The 16,140-nt window shown below is 42.0% G+C and overlaps 1 protein-coding gene across 1 annotated transcript; it reads left to right on the top strand.

The window, feature by feature from the left end:
- The first annotated feature begins 3,290 nt into the window (after positions 1-3,290).
- On the top strand, positions 3,291-14,485 carry XRCC2 (X-ray repair cross complementing 2). The gene is made up of 3 exons (XM_071734718.1): positions 3,291-3,516; positions 8,047-8,128; positions 13,632-14,485. Exons 1-3 carry the CDS (start codon positions 3,478-3,480, stop codon positions 14,345-14,347), a joined length of 837 nt encoding a protein of 278 aa, XP_071590819.1. The 5' UTR covers positions 3,291-3,477; the 3' UTR covers positions 14,348-14,485.
- The last annotated feature ends 1,655 nt before the right edge of the window (positions 14,486-16,140 follow it).

Below are 16,140 nucleotides of genomic sequence, written 5' to 3'. Positions count from 1 at the left end.
ATTATGAAGCTCATGTTGGAACAAAATCTCTTAAAAAACCCCACAACTTAAAAAAGAAAATACATTCCAATTTCTAATTTAATTATTACTTAAATATAAAAGTTTTATGGGTTTTTTTGGAAACATCCTCACATAATCTGAATTTCTTGTCACCACATTGCCTTTCTTCATGTTCTTCCCTTTTGTTTCAGCTCTTACTTCAGGCCTTGCCCCAGGATAGGGTGTTAATTTGTTAGATTGTATTGTAGACCAACCAGCAATTTAAGCTAGGGATTTATTTCTTAAAAAAATTATTGTTTCTATCAACAGTAGACTCTACAGCCCCAGGGTACCTGGGCTAGTTCTTCCTCCCTCAGAACTCAGCCCAGTTTCCTTCTCCTTACTGAAATTAGCAATGATGATCACATGAATGAGCAAATACCCTCCAAAAAACCAAATAATTTTGCTCAGGGCTGCAACTCCATATAAAATACCTTCTTCTCTCCCACTGTCATTTTCTTTCCCTACAATGCAGCTGTTAAACATGTGCAGTGGAAAACCCAGCATCTCATCATGGAAGATGCTCAGGCTCAAGGTTATGAAAGAGGAAATTTCTCCACAATGCACATTTCATAAAGACAGAGATGCATACCCCTAGAGTCTCATCTTTCTGCTATTAGAAAAGTCATTGCTCTTGCAGCTGAATTGCTACACGAAGAGTGCCTGTGGCTCCAGGGGCACCCTCAGGCTCCCCACATGCCAAACAAAGGCAGGCTAATTTTCTTCCTGCAGAAACAGGAGCACTGGGGCATAGAGTCCCTGGATACTATGAGCTACTTATAACTATGCTGCATTAAAGAGGATTCTGCATTAAGGAGGTTTCTGCTATTTAGGAAGGAAGAATAAGGAGCAGGTAGGACCTGTACCACTCACCATCGCTCAGAACTGCTGCAGAGAAATATGAAAGAATGCAGACAGAACCCAACAAAAACACAAAATAGAACCAGTTAATCACAAACAGACAAACAAACAAATTTGTTTTCTTACTCTGCTGAAGCAAGTGGTAAAGAGTTTTCCTATTTACATATGTTAATGTTTTGGTCCAAAGGAGGAGGAGGTGAGTGCAGGAATATACTCTACAGCTAGAAAAACAAACAAAAAAAAACCATTAGCAGATGAAAAATGCATAGAAAGCTTTGAGAAAATTACAATATCAAATTTAGTAAAATGCCAGTGATACTGACGGCTGAAGTGCAGAGGATCTACAGAAGGCTGGTTTGGGGTTAAATTTCGAAGTGCCAAAATTTAGCTTCTGATCTGCAAAAAAGAGAAATGATAGTACTGACAAATAAATGAAAAAAGCACACAGTGAGTCTTTATCAAGGCAGAGTGTTGTCATAGTAAGCAGCAATTTTCTAACTTCACAATGCCAGCCATGCTGGATGGAGCAAACAAATGCAGAGGCAACAGGAGAGGCATAATTTGATTTACACATTTCTGTTACCTACTAAATATGTCGAGCAATGAAATACCCTTTTTTTTTTTTTAAATGCTCAGGTGAATTCAGTGTTTTTATCCTCTCTCTGTTGAATCGTTGTTACTTGATCTCCACTGGACTGTGATACTTCACCTTACATTAGATTGTAATACCAAAATTGTGTTCACCCATGCAGTAGAAGAGCTCCCACAGGACCCTCCTTGGATACAGGCAGTGGTAAGTGATGAGGTAGGAGTGGCTTTCACTCAACTGGCATTTATGGATGCTATATATTCCATGTCTCCAAATTCAAATAGCAAACACTTCTTAAAAATTAGTGCAATGGCTTTAATTAGAGGAGAACGGGAACAAAGAACCTATAATTAAAAAAATATATATCATGTTGTTGATGCTGTGAGTAGTGTCTTTGTCATAAGTCACAGTGAGTCCAGTAGACTCTCAGGTTAGGTTCAGTCATCAGTCAGCTTCAAGGGCAATCACTTCTAATTAACAAGTCTTTGAACTCTTCCAGGGAACATGGCCCAGACCTCTGAGGTACTACAACAGGCAAACACACAGCTCTTAAGGTTGTCTGTCTCTGATGTTGACTTCTAAAATGTGAGGCAGAAACTTCTCTCAATAAAATTAAACCAATATTATTGTAGTTGCATTTTTATGCCATGTTCCCTCCCCTTCCTCAGGTCTCACCAGAGAACCTCCTATGCTCTTGATAATTTTGCAGGTGTATCCATACACAGAGAAGAAGTGCTACTACAGCTATCCAGAAAGATCATCCCTTTTCTGTGCTTTGATGAGCAATATTAGAGCTTGACACTAAAAGTAAGAGATTTGAGTTGGGTTACATCTACCTGACTTGATGGCATACATCTCAAACCTTGAATTAGATGACAACACAGGGTGTTTTGAATGGAGGGAGCAGTGTATTTTTGAGCTGAAAGAGGGCTGAAAGAGTAAACAGAGCCACCGCCTAGCATCTGAGGTTAGATGTTTCTGATTTGTGGTGTATTCAAGACCAAGCTAAGAGGAACTCTTCTTACACAGACAAACATGATTTCTTTGAAGAAACAAAGAATTCCACCACCAGTTTCTTCACCTAACTGTAAGAACGTGCAGTATCAGTGATAACCTTGCAAGCCCATGATGATGATACCATTGCTGCTCTTTGATATGCAGATATGGGGAGCTGCTATTCTTATCCTACTGTTTTTGCATTTAGCCGATGGAAAACACAAACAGGTTCTCCACCTTCTCCCATCCTCCTCTCCCTTGCTGCCCCAGGTTGCACAACCACAGCAGATGGGCTGATGGGCTGTGGTCCTCAGGAGGAGCAGGTCCCACCGCTGGCCCAGGGCACGCAGCCACCGACACGAGGGACTTGCTGGACCATTGGCTCCTGCCCTGGAGCATCACACACCACTCAAACCCAGGACATTCGAGGCACGTATTTAAAATATTCCAGGCTTCTTTTCATCTAAGCCATAATTGATAGCTGGCTTTTTGCAAAGAGCAATTTCGCAGGCGTCAAAGAGTTTAACCGTGGCTGTGCAGATGATTTTCCCTTGAGTCACATCTACCCCAGTGTGACAGAGGAGCACCCCGTGAGCCACGCCAACCCAGCCACCCGGCCCCCTTCCATCAAGGGCCGGAAAAAAAACCCAGAAACCTATAAAGCTGCAGTTACTTCATAAAACAAAACAAACCAACAAATGCAAACGAAACCAAATAAACCATCAGCCGCCTCCTTACACTGACCACCAGCCCCCGGGGAATCCCGAGCGGCGCCGGGAGCCGAAGGCGGGACTCGAACTCGCGAACCAGACACCCGTGGACTCCACCCCAGCCTCCCCGGGGGCCGCACCACGCATGCGCAGAACTGCGAGCCTGGGGGGCACGGGCCCGGTGTGAGGGGGAGTGGGCGGCAGTGCGCATGCGCAATCAGTGCTGCCCGGCGGGAGCGGGAGCTGCGGCCCCCACCTCCCCACCCCCCCCTCAGCCCCGCTATGGGTGACGCGTTCCGGAGGGCGGAGTCGGGCACTCAGGTGAGGCGAGGCCCCCAACCCTCCCTCCACCCGCGGGGCACCGGGCACCGCCTTTCTCTGGTCGCCGTGCTCGGGCGGTCGGGTGAAGCGAGGCCGTCCCGCCGGGGAAGCGCCGGGCGTTGCCCTCCGCCCTTTCCCGAGGGGGTGTGGGAGGAACGCGCAGCTCCTTCCCCCCACCCCCTCGGGGCGGGCGGAGGGGAACGCCCGGCGACCGCGGTGCCTCCCGAGGGGGCGGTGGTGTTGGGGGAAGGATGGGGCAGCCGCTCCGCAGCGCCGCGCCCTCCCGTCCCCGCCGCGCTTCCCTCCCCCACCGTCTGCCGCTTTCCCCGTGTGAGGGGCAGCGGGGCCCCCTCTGCCCGGGCACCCCCCGGGATGCGCCTCACGCTGAGGCGGTGGCGGGAGAGCGCTCGCAGCTTTCCCTGAAACACCGGGGGCTTGCGGGAGGGATTTCTGCGGGTGGCTGAGGCTGCCGGGTTCGGGCAGGGACTCGGTTCTCCCTTTGTGTCCCCGGCTGCGGCTCTGGGGTTCGGATTATAAACCCTCTGTGGCTCTTCCTTTGCAGGGCGCGGGGAGGTTACTCAGGTGCTTCAGTAATTCCTTCCTAAATGTTTTATTCGCGCTTCTTTTGGACTGGTAAGGGAGAGGAGCTGTGAGGAAAATTAGGTTTAAAGGAAGGATGGAAGGTGGAATTGCTATGGAGAAAAGCTTTCAAGTTCGGGGGTTTTGCTATGATGTGGTTTTGTTGTTTTTGGTTTTTTCCCTCTGCTGAATCGTTTGCTGGTGACTTCTACTTGAACTCAGCAATTACTTGGAGATTTTTGGGTGTTACTGTATCCGAATATGCTGAGGAATGGCCGTAAAGTACAAAAACGTGATAATAAATATTTATTTATTATTAAACCCATGATTTTTTCACTGGGACTTGAGTTCCGTAGCCCTTTTGACACTTATAACAGTAGGGGCTGCCCAGTGTCAGCAAATACACACAAATTAAGGACAGGAGTTGTCTTCTTGTATCCAAGCAGGTAAATGCATTGATTTGTCCACACCAACCATGCCAGCAGGGAATGCTCCTGGCAGCCAGTTCCCCGGGATAGACTGGATTACCAGACCTGATCAAGGGAAGAATTGGTAACCGATGGGTTAAGAAAGGTTAATGTATAGGTACATTGTCCAGAAAGAAATGGTAAAAGCACTTGAAACAAAAAATGCTTAATTCATAACAGTACTTCCTAAAAAAGACCTCATGCATACGGTCAGATTTAGTGAGGGTTATACTGAGACCGCAGTCTTGTGCTCTTATTATTGAATGTAATTAATACAACAAATTAGAACTTCTCACAAAGCACCTTTGGTATATCACAATAAAATAAATGATAAATTGCTTGCATATGTCTTTGTGCCCAAAGTTTACAAAAGCGCAGAGTGGTTATAGTGGTTGAAAATTAAATTTTGTCTTGTACTTGAGATAGGTTTCTGTGTGTAAATAGCCTGTAGGTTAGCTCACAGAGCTGCAGTATTTAATTTGAATTTCTTTAACATTTTAATGAAGTAATATCTCATTCCTGACAAGACCTACGTGTATGTTTACAATTATGCATGGCTTAGTCGAAACCAGTCTAGTGTAAGCATATAATGTATTAGTCAATAGAACTGTCCATATACATATTTCTTTATTAAGAGGATGAAACTGATAAATTATAAGAGACATAGTTGAAATATTTGTGTCCCATCTGCCTTGTCACTAATGAATTTTAAACAAACTGTTGCCTAACTCTTGAGTATAGCTTGTATTCTGTAGACATATGTGCTGTTTCTTACTAGTATAATTACACTTTTGAAGAACACCTAAAAGCAAAGATCTACTTCTAGTAGCTTGCTAAAAGATGGTATTTTGTATAAAAGATAATTATGAAATAAGAAACTGTCTTCTGCAGTTAAATTATAGAATCTCAAGTCTCTGATGTGTGATTTGAAATTGTTTTGATGTTTTTTTTCCAAGCTCTTCCTACGCAAAGGGTTTCTTCAGCAGTGCTGAAGTGTGTTCTGTACACTTTGTGACAAAGCTTGGGACATCTAATATCCACCACCCACCACCATCCAGATCACCCTTCAGTTGCCTGTAGCTTCCCCCCTCACCCCATTTCACAAAAGTAAACGCGAGAAGGCAAAATGGAAATGCTTCCCCTGGAGCAGAGCCAGGGTGGCTTTGCTGATGTGGCAAAACCCCTCTTGTCCCCCTCCTTAACATCAGCAGAGGTGAGGGGTACCTGTCTTAGTGTCTCAGCTTTGCTTCCATCACTTATGCTGTAGCATGGACAAACCTTTGTTAGATTTGCAGGAAAATTGTTAGCAGTTTCTGCCAGGAACCCCATTGCTCCCAGCATGACACTAATGAGGCAAGTGCCTTTGGAGATTCTTCTTCAGAACTCGGAAGTAAATACAAGTTTGATAAAAACACAGGTGCACTATCATCAGTGAATTATCATAAATTACCCACATGAGCAGTGCTCAGAGTAACCACCTGTAGTTATTTAAAATGAATACATAAACTTGTTGTTTAAATACCCGCAGATTCCTACTTAAACGATAGTGATCAATCTACGCTGTATTTCCAAAGATTTAGCAGTAAGCTTAAAGAGGTGGTAGTGTAAGAAGAGATAGGTGCTCATTGTTTCCAGAAGAAATAAACTGCAGAGGGTGTATTCATTATTGTACAAATAAATTTGGGGGCAGGAGGCTGCAGAAATATGTTTAGACCAGCAATAGCTGTGACTCCTGGCCCCAGCAGCACCCATCATTGGGCCCCCATCATCACCACGTGCTTCCTTTGCTAAGAAAGAAGCAGCATCAAAAAGCAGCAGCCTGTAGTGGTTTTCCTGTTTCTCTCAATTTCCACAGCTGGATGATGGGGTGAGAGATTCCTGGCCCTTCTCCTCAGCGGGTGCAGCCTCTCCTCCCCAGTGGCCCTGGGTTGGCTTTGAGGGCCAGGGCCAGGTGCAGGCTGCTGCTTGCACAGGAGGGTCTGCAGTGACTCTCTTAGTAGTTCCAAGCTCCTCGTGTATGTGCCCTGGGATGTGTTCCACTATTCTTGTGTCCATAAGTCCATCCGGATTTTTTGCTTTGTCCAGGTCACAGAACCCTTCTGGTTTCCAAAATATTGAAGAGTTGACTTTGTGAGTGTTTGCTGAGTGACACACATGTTGTGTGAAACATAACAGAAGGATCTGCAAATCCACAGCAAGGTCAATTCAAGTGTTTTTATGGCCCTTCAGTGGACGTGTCAGAAAACTGAATACGTGTGAACAGGCAAACAAAGGCAAACGCATTGATGTTCTGTTAATGGAAGAGAATGTTAAAATGTCAATGAAAATGTCACACTTAGATTCCTGTTGTGACCACTTGAAGTAAATTCAGGGCCATTAAATGGAGTTTTATTCTACTGTTAAAGGCAAACAGACACAACTGTTTAAACAACTTTTAAGACAATTCGGAACAAATGTTGCTTGTGTGTGTGGCAGGGAGGACAGAAAGAGAAAGCATGGTGTGTTTAAAGGTGTGTGCTCACTGCTCCTTCAGTGAATGGTTTTAAGGAGGACAGGAAAAAACTGAATAGGTTTTGTTTTGTTTAAATCTTGACATGACAGCTGGGTGTCTTGGAGAAGGAAATATTTGGCACCAAGGTACATACCCTGGCAGTGCTCTGAGCATCCTGATAGGGTCCTTTCCCATGTGAATTAATACATGTAGGGATAACAGCTCTACCACTGGGTGAAATGTTAAATTTTGGTTTAAGAATGTATGCCAGAACTACAAATAAGAGAAGCTATGTGAATACCTGTCTACTTGCTATGCAAATACCTCTCAATTAAAGAAATTGTCCATGAACTATGAAATAAATGGACTTGCTTTACAGGGGGCTTTGGAGGAACTTGCTTTAGAAATTTTAGCTTGCTTTAGAAAGGCTCTTGCAGAGCCACTGTTGGCTCTTTACTTTTGCTCGATCCATACTATGTTTAAACAAGTAACTATAGTAGAATTGTATTCCAGAAAGAGTCACACATGAAATGTGCATGGTTTTAAAGGTGCTCAAGGGACTAACTCAGGAGACTAATGATGGGTCATGTTTCATCCACCATTAGTTTGTTGTGGTGTTGATGGTTATTACAAACAATCTTCTTTCCCTTTGCTCTGTCAAATGTCAGCACTACTGTAAGCTAGAGATGATGCTTCTTGCTAGTTCACCTGTGTAGCTTTTTCATTTTAAAAACCTTTATTTCCTCTAATGTATACCCACTCCTTATGTCACTGAATCTGTATGTTAATTGCTTGTAAGGATGGAACTTTCTGGTGCTGTAGTCCAGACTATAGGTTTCTATATGTATTTATGGAAACCTTTTTAAAATCAAACTTAAGTTTTTATAGGGCTATCATGGAAAACTCCTGGTTCTCAGAATCCTTTAAATTTGATTCCCAAGGTCCATTACTTCCAGTTAACAGCATGTCTCTCTCCTGTCTTTTCTTCAAAAGCTACTTGCACGACTTGAGGGCAGAAGTTCTTTGAAGAATCTTGAACCCTACCTGTTTGCTGAGGAAGGATCTCCTGTTCATGGTAAAAATGTATTTTTATTCAATTTATGGAAAAATGTTATATTCTCAGAGCAAAATGACAGAGATAAGCATACAAATAGATCTTTTCCCTGGATTCAGAATTTTAATTGTAGATGCACTTTTATGCCATCTGGGTAAAATGAAATGCAAAGGCACCATTCTGAGTCTTATTAAATGGACTTTAAAATCTGCTTTATGGGTATTGAAACACAAGTGTAGGTGAGTAAATAACACGGACATAAGTTTGTTTCTCATAGTCTTACACAAATTTATTCTTTTTAAAATAAGGGATCTATAAAACCCACCACAAACTGATAACTGCAGAAATTTGCTGATAACTTGAGATTCAATAAATTGCAAAGAGTTCAAATACTGTTCCAGAACTTCAGTTCTGAGATAGCTGAAAACATTCTAAACTTGTTTCTGATTTCTCTGTGCCAACATGGTCATCAAGCTTCTGAAACACTTTTATTTTTCTTCTGCATTTAACAAATGGTATCATTTATTATCTGTATTGATCATGCTTTTTTGTCTGACACTAGTGAAGACACATAAATGGACTTCACCTCTTACTACATTTTTGCTTTGTGTTTTAATAGCACAGTATTTATTTGAATCCATGGGTGATTTTGATGTGTGTTCTCATTATTCAGACTTAAATCCCTGTTACGTCTCCTTTTGTAATGAACTTGACTTTTAGTAGGTCACTGTGGAACACTGTAACACATTGCCCATGAAGTCCAGACTGCACAGCTCTTAATCTAAAATGGTGTGACTAGAGCAATGCAAAGACCTAAATTACTCTTTTTTCCTGATTAAAACAAACACATAGATGAAGTCTCATTAAGCTATTCAAAGGTTATGTCATAGCTAAGTGTTCATAACATATATGTCAGAGTACTATAAACTAGGAACAGCTAATACAGGTGCTGCTGTGATGCTGTCATGCTTCTAATTATGATGCCCTTGCATATTTAAGAACACATAAGCATATTAATTACATGCCATATAAGCTCTTCTGGAATGGAGCAAAAGTGACATGAGCTTTAAATAATCTTCCAGTAGTCCCAGTCATGTTTCTCCTTTGCCACTGGTGTGGAGGTGTGGGTGTCAGTATAAAGCTCTGATGTTTGGCAATAGTATGGAACCCAACATTAACTTGGAATAAACATTAGGCCTTTCTACTTTGCTTATAGGCCATACAAATATTAGTGACAGCTTCTGCACAATATTGTAAATTATAGTCTGAACTCATTAAATATTCATATATATCATCAGATACTTCAAGGTAACTGATGATGTGAAACCTGCAGAGTTATTGTTGAGTATTCTAATAGCCTGTTTGAAACTGCAGCCTCAGAAAATAGTTTAAGCAACATCTGCTAGTGTAATGAGTCCAGACAAAGCTTGAGGCTCTTCTCATTCAAAAGATAACACTGAATTGATGATCAGGACTGAGCACAATGTTCGTGTAAAAATGTATTAGTGTTACATAAACTAAATCACATTGCAGAAACTTCAATATTTATCCTGTGTGTGTTGCATAGCAGTGGACTATGTTACTCTCCAAGTTTGCCCATAGTGAGCCAAACAGTGTGTTGGGTGACTCCTTAAAATGTGCTTCTTGAATGTCAGTGCTGAATTTCATATGAAATCATTCTGCTCATCCTTCTCAATCTGTCAAATTGTCATAATCTTAAGTTTGTATTAACCCCATTAGTTTGTTTTCTACACATTTTGCCAAGCTAATGGAACATTCATCTGCTGATATGTTTAACATTGGGCAACACCTATTCTAACAGGAAAATTTGCCATGTTGAAGTCTGTTTCTGCTCTGCCTCTCAGACTGTTTTCATCCTGTGACAGTATCTTTTTACTAATCCTCTTTTAAAAGTGATTTTGACATTAATGCATGATGCTGCTACTGATCACTGGCTTTCTTCCATGACCTATTTTGGTGGTGTCAAAGGCTTCTTGCAGACATTGCTGACCACACTTCTCCTCTGCTGTGTCACACTCTGGCCTCTCTGATCCAGAAGGATGAGTTTCCCCTCTTATCTTACTGTAGCAGGCTGGTTGCTAATTTAATGAAACCTTACATTTATAGATGTTGCTATAAATGGCTTTTGTTTTGCTGCCATTCTGCTTGTGGGCAGCCTCTTTGATAATCATGAAGGCACAGAAATCCCCATCTCTCTTGAGGTTTTCTTGCAGTCCAAGCTCTTACTCTTTTCAAAGTAAATGAAATATTTTGGTCAAACTACAGCCTGGATGTGTATCTTGTTCAGCAATGTTGAAAAAGTTTTGGAGGGTGCTCAACTGTCTTGCTGTTCAAATTTATAAACCACAAGCACAAAAATTCCCAAGAATGATTTGTCATTCAACTTAGAACTTTTATATAAGTAAATAAATCAGTTAGCTCTACCAATGAAAGCTCATCTAGTGTTACTCTTAACACAGACATCCTACTGCAACATCTTCAAATGAATGAAGCCAAGAAATTGTTTTACAGATTAACTTCTTTGAATCACTATCAAACAATAACTCAGATTTGCCCACTGCTGCTTCTGAGTGGCTGTTTAGAGTTGATGCTTTTCTTAAGCAAGTCATATTTTACTGTAAAGGCAGGAGAAGCAAACTGTATTGCATACTGGCCCAGTTCAGGTGTTGGTTTGGATTCAGAAACACCAGCCAGAGTAGCAGAGGAGGCTTTGTGCCAAAGATACACTTTTGTTTCTTAACAAGAGGTGTTTTACACAATTGTTCTAAAATATTTCAGTAGACAAAATATAAAGGAATGACCTACCCAGCACATTTTGAGAGAGTTTTTCCAAGCTGGTATATTATCTTATACTATACATCACTATTATATTATAGTGATGTCACTGGCTCAGTCTCTGTGTGACAGCAGAGCAGCTGCAAGTGGCAGAGGTGGATATTGTGACCTATGAACAGGAGGAGAAAAATGAAGATTGGGAAGTGTGGTTGTCTTCCATCTGAAAACTGGGGAGAGCCATTCAGAAGAGAGAATCATAGAATCATAGAATAGGCTGGGTTGGAAGGGACCTCAGAGATCATCGAGTCCAGCCCTTGTACAACTACCGCCACAGTCACCAGCCCATGGCACTGAGTGCCATATCGAGTCGCTTTTTAAATGTGTCCAGGGACGAAGAGTCCACCACCTCCCCAGGCAGCCCGTTCCAATGTCTGATCACCCTTTCCATGAAAAAATTCTTTCTAATATCCAATCTGAACTTCCCCCGGCACAATTTAAGACCATGCCCTCTTGTCTTACTGAGAGTTGCCTGGGAAAAGAGACCAACCCCCGCCTGGCTCCAACCTCCTTTCAAGGAGTTGTAGAGAGTGATGAGGTCTCCCCTGAGCCTCCTCTTCTCCAGGCTGAACAGCCCCAGCTCCCTCAGCCTCTCCTCATAGGATCTGTGTTCGAGTCCCTTCACCAGCTTGGTTGCCCTCCTTTGGACCTGTTCGAGGACCTCAATATCCTTCTTGAACTGAGGGGCCCAGAACTGGACACAGTACTCAAGGTGTGGCCTTACCAGGGCTGAGCACAGGGGCAGAATCCCTTCCCTGGACCTGCTGGCCACGCTGTTCCTGATACAGGCCAGGATGCCATTGGCCTTCTTGGCTACCTGGGCACACTGCTGGCTCCTGTTCAGCTTCCTGTCAATCCAGACTCCCAGGTCCTTTCTGCCTGGCTGCTCTCCAACCACTCTGTGCCCAGCCTGGAGCTCCCCATGGGGTTGTTGTGGCTAAAGTGCAGGACCCAGCACTTGGCCTTGTTGAAGCTCATCCCATTGGAGTCAGCCCATCTCTCCAGTCTGTCCAGGTCCCTCTGCAGAATCCTCCTGCCTTCCAGCTGATCAACACTTCTCCCCAGCTTGGTGTCATCAGCAAACTTGCTGATGATGGACTCAATCCCCTCATCCAAGGCATCAATGAAGATATTGAACAGGACTGGGCCCAGTACTGATCCCTGGGGGACACCGCTGATGACCGGCTGCCAACTGGAAGCAGCCCCATTCAGCACCACTCTGGGCCCGGCCCTCCAGCCAATTCTTAACCCAGTGAAGTAAGGGCTGGGGAGGCAGTCAAGCTCTTTAATAAATTTTAAAGTATCAGAACTTCAGGAAAATGAAATTGCAGTTGTGAAAGAGCAAGGAATTTTGTTATGGATAAGTGGGAAGTCCGAGTGTCTCTGAAATGGACAGAATGGTCACTTCAGGTATAAATTGCCTTCAGCACTTGCAATGGGTGTAGCAAGAGCTTCATTTCCTCCCCACCACCATGCCCCTCATCCCATGCTGCATTTTGACATTGTAGAAATTTATGAAGAAAGGACATCCTCTGGAAGGTAAGTAATAGCTTGAAAAAAACCTTTTAATTCAGCAAGCACAAGCAAGTTTACAAAAAAGTAAAGTTGCAATTAATTATCTATTCTTGTTTTCCCACTCTGAAAAACTGTTACACCATTTGCACTTGCTAAGGCCATAGAAATCTCACCTTCCTGCAGTTACAGTTGGGTGATTCTTCTTACTGCATGTTACTCTTCTGCCTAAAATCCAAACTGTCATAAATAAATGATCCAGTTTCCTAACTTAGAAATGTATAAAGAGCAACTAATTCATTAACTTTCTTGAGAGTCTTGTTCTGATACAAGACATAAAATGACTTTGGAAAAGACTGTGGAGTACCTTGCATTCACATCCAACAAAAGAACTGGTTTGCTAGTAAAGTGTAATGCTTTTTTAATTTAGCATTTTAAATTTATGTATTTTATTGACCCACTTGGATCAGGCAATTAGGCCGAGTCCATTTAGGAACAGAAATGCTTTCTTAGTAGAGCAATTGCCTGGTGTTGAAAGAATCTGGGAGTCCCTCTTATCAAAAGAAGCAGTGTCATGCTATGATCACCAGAGAAGAATATAAGTGCTAAATAAATGTACTGGTGTGCTCTTCCCTGGCCACATCACTAGTGATGTGCAGGTATTGAACAAGCAAATAGCAGACATGAAAGGCTGAAGGATGGGCTGTGCTATAAAAGTAGAGGTGCCAAGGTAATTTAGACCTCTAATGGGTCAACATTTTTTTTATTTTGCTTGTCTTCTACTTTCTAATTTATTTCTTAATTTTGTGCACATAGTGTAACTAGATGGCTTCTTAACCACTTTGGTGTAGCAGCTTTCTTTTCAGCCTTCATCTAACTGTAATGAAAGATGAAATCCAGTTGCCAAGTTTTCATTGATATTGGTGTCTTAGATGCCTTTAGAAACATTTTAACAACCTTTGTTCCCAGTTGGTTTTCTTCACTTCAGAGCCTTTCTTGAAAATTGAAATTTCTCTTGGTCAGTGCTAACCAGGATTTGAACTATTTTTTTTAAATTTCCAATTACTTGCATTGTGAGTATCTGTTCAGTAAACACTAAAGGCTGACTCTGAGCTATAAATGCTCTTACCTGACAGCTTGCTGCTTTGTTCTTGAACAGGAGATGTCATTGAATTCCATGGGCCAGAAGGAACAGGAAAAACAGAAATGCTTTATCACTTAATAGCCCGGTGCATCATTCCAAAATCAGGAGGAGGACTGGAAGCAGAAGCCATGTTCATTGACACTGACTGCCACTTTGATATGCTCCGTCTGGTCACCATCCTGGAGAGCAGGCTGGCACAAAGGACAGAAGAGATGATAAAGCAGTGCCTAGGAAGGCTTTTTCTTGTGAACTGCAATAGTAGCACCCACTTACTCCTCACTCTCTACTCTTTAGAAAACATGTTTTGCACTCACCCCTCCCTCTGCCTTTTGATTGTAGACAGCCTATCAGCCTTTTATTGGATAGACAGAAGCAATGGAGGGGAGAGTCTTAATTTGCAGGAGAGGAACCTGAAGAAATGTGCAGTCTTTCTTGAAAAGCTTGTGAGAGAGCATCACTTGGTCCTCTTTGCAACAACACAGACACTTATGCAGAAATCTACAAACTCCACAGAAAGCCTTTTTCCTTTAAAACTTCCACATGGAACTGATACAGACTATAGGCCTTACCTTTGTAAAGCATGGCAACAAATGGTAACCCATAGGATATTTTTCTCTAAGCAAGGTAATTCTGGGAGCAGCAAAGGTTTTACAGTAATTTCTTGCCATCTCAAAAGAAACCAGGTATCAAAACGTTCATTTAGTGTTGCAGAATGTGGAGTTCAGTTTTAACTTCAGTTTGTTTTTTAAATGTGTCACAAGTTAGGGTACTTAAGGCCTGATTGGGTTTAAGTAGTTTTTAGTACCTTTTAAACTAGTTCATTGTTGATGGATGATTAAGAATTTTTGTCACCATTTTCTTAACATTTAGTGAAGATGTAAAATTTTTGAATTACTGTAGAGGTTCAGTCCAAACTAGTGAGGAATGCTGAAATTACTTGTTTGTGCTTAATACATAAAGAGATTTAATCAAGAAAATTATATCCAAAGACATTTTAAACTCCTGCTATGCTTCAGTAATCTAACCTATGTGATATGCAGCCAAATGCACTGACTTAATTTCTGGGTCTTACTGCTTTACACTCCTCCAAGCTACAGAAATAGGAGCCTAGATGTCCGTGGGGGAGGCTCCAAAAAGGCAAGAGTTTGCTCTTTATGAATCCTGGCCTGGGTTTATTCCCAGTAGCCTAGGGCATGTGAAATGCATTCATGACTTTGCCTGGAGAATTCATTTTCATAGCCTTTTAAATAGTGGTAATCCTCACCATGTTTCTCCAAGCTTTGGCCCCTCTGTTTACATTAGCATGTGCTTGGAGAAGGGAGGACTGGAGATGTTTTCACCCTTCCTGACATCTGGGCTTGAAGAGCATACAGCTGCCTCAGAAATGGAGGTCTGATTTCTTTAATTCATGGAAAACAAGAAACCCAACTCTGGGTACCCGTGAGATTGCGCTGCACGCAGCAAACAACTCAGTCTTTGAAAATAATGAAGTGTGGGTCAGGGGTTGCTTTGGGTGTGGAGGGTTGTTTTTTTGTCTTTTTAATTTTTTTTTTCTGGAGGGATGCGTAGACACTCTTTTTTTTTTTTACTTTGCCTCCCACTCTCTCTAAGAAATCCAGGAATGCCATGCCTCTGGTCTTTGCCAGTGTGTATTTGCCACATGTGGAACATTTGTGTGCAGGATTTGGCATGCAACATGTTGAAATTCTGGCAAAGAAGGTTCAGAACTTATGGGAAATGCCCTACAGTTCTGGCAAAGAATACCATATTATTTATTAACCTAGAGTGCCCTTTGAAAGCTTCAAAGTGCTTTACAAGAAAGAAAATTGCACACAGTACATTATTTAATACAAAAACTTACATTAGCTTACAAATTTAAATTACTCAAACAAGGGGAAAATATTTCTCACAGTAATATTCGTTCAGTCATGTTGCACAGCATGTTTTATAGTTTAGATTTAACAGATTATTAACAAAAATGCATATTAAGAAGTAATATCTAACATGGTATCTTTTTGAGGAAGATGCCCAAAAATCTCTGTTGCAATACACTGAGCTTTAAATTTCCTGATTTCTGTAGCCAGCTTTTTCAAGCTGAATAATTCAAGCTGGATTCTCAGCTGGGTATAGCTCAGCATGAATTCCCAGACTTCTGGGTATAGAGTTAGGAGTGTGTATCTATACTTTTGTTTATAGAATTTGGCATCTCTGTGATTTGGTTGGATTTCTGCAAAGGCAATGAGTGTCCTGCCTCTGACAGCAGCCCCTAGCAAAAGCTTTGGGAGGACTGTAAGAAAAATAAGTTTTCACTGGCACAGCCTCCCATAGCATGGGGCTTGGGTTGCTCCTGACCAAATCCTGTGGCCAGATCAGTGTCTGATGGCCACTGATTGGACCAATCCTCCATCAATTCAGACAGTCCATTTTCAACTTACCCACTTGAGTTTCACTCTGTCTTTTCATAATGAGTTCAGTTTAATTTTTTTTTCTCCGGGAAAATTTCATTCTTTTCCCCATTTCATTT

This window comes from Heliangelus exortis, chromosome 2 (assembly GCF_036169615.1).
Source record: "Heliangelus exortis chromosome 2, bHelExo1.hap1, whole genome shotgun sequence".
In the NCBI taxonomy this organism is placed as follows: Eukaryota; Metazoa; Chordata; class Aves; order Apodiformes; family Trochilidae; genus Heliangelus; species Heliangelus exortis.
The sequence above is the reverse complement of the archived record's forward strand: the minus strand, read 5'-3'. Positions and strand labels throughout refer to the sequence as shown.

What these genes read in the sequence shown, in the direction of transcription:
- XRCC2 (XM_071734718.1), top strand. Translation starts at nt 3,478, where the DNA reads ATGGGTGACGCGTTCCGGAGGGCGGAGTCGGGCACTCAG. An exon ending in GGGCGGAGTCGGGCACTCAG is followed by an intron (nt 3,517 to 8,046) that starts GTGAGGCGAGGC and finishes TTTCTTCAAAAG; the next exon opens with CTACTTGCACGACTTGAGGG. An exon ending in GGAAGGATCTCCTGTTCATG is followed by an intron (nt 8,129 to 13,631) that starts GTAAAAATGTAT and finishes GTTCTTGAACAG; the next exon opens with GAGATGTCATTGAATTCCAT.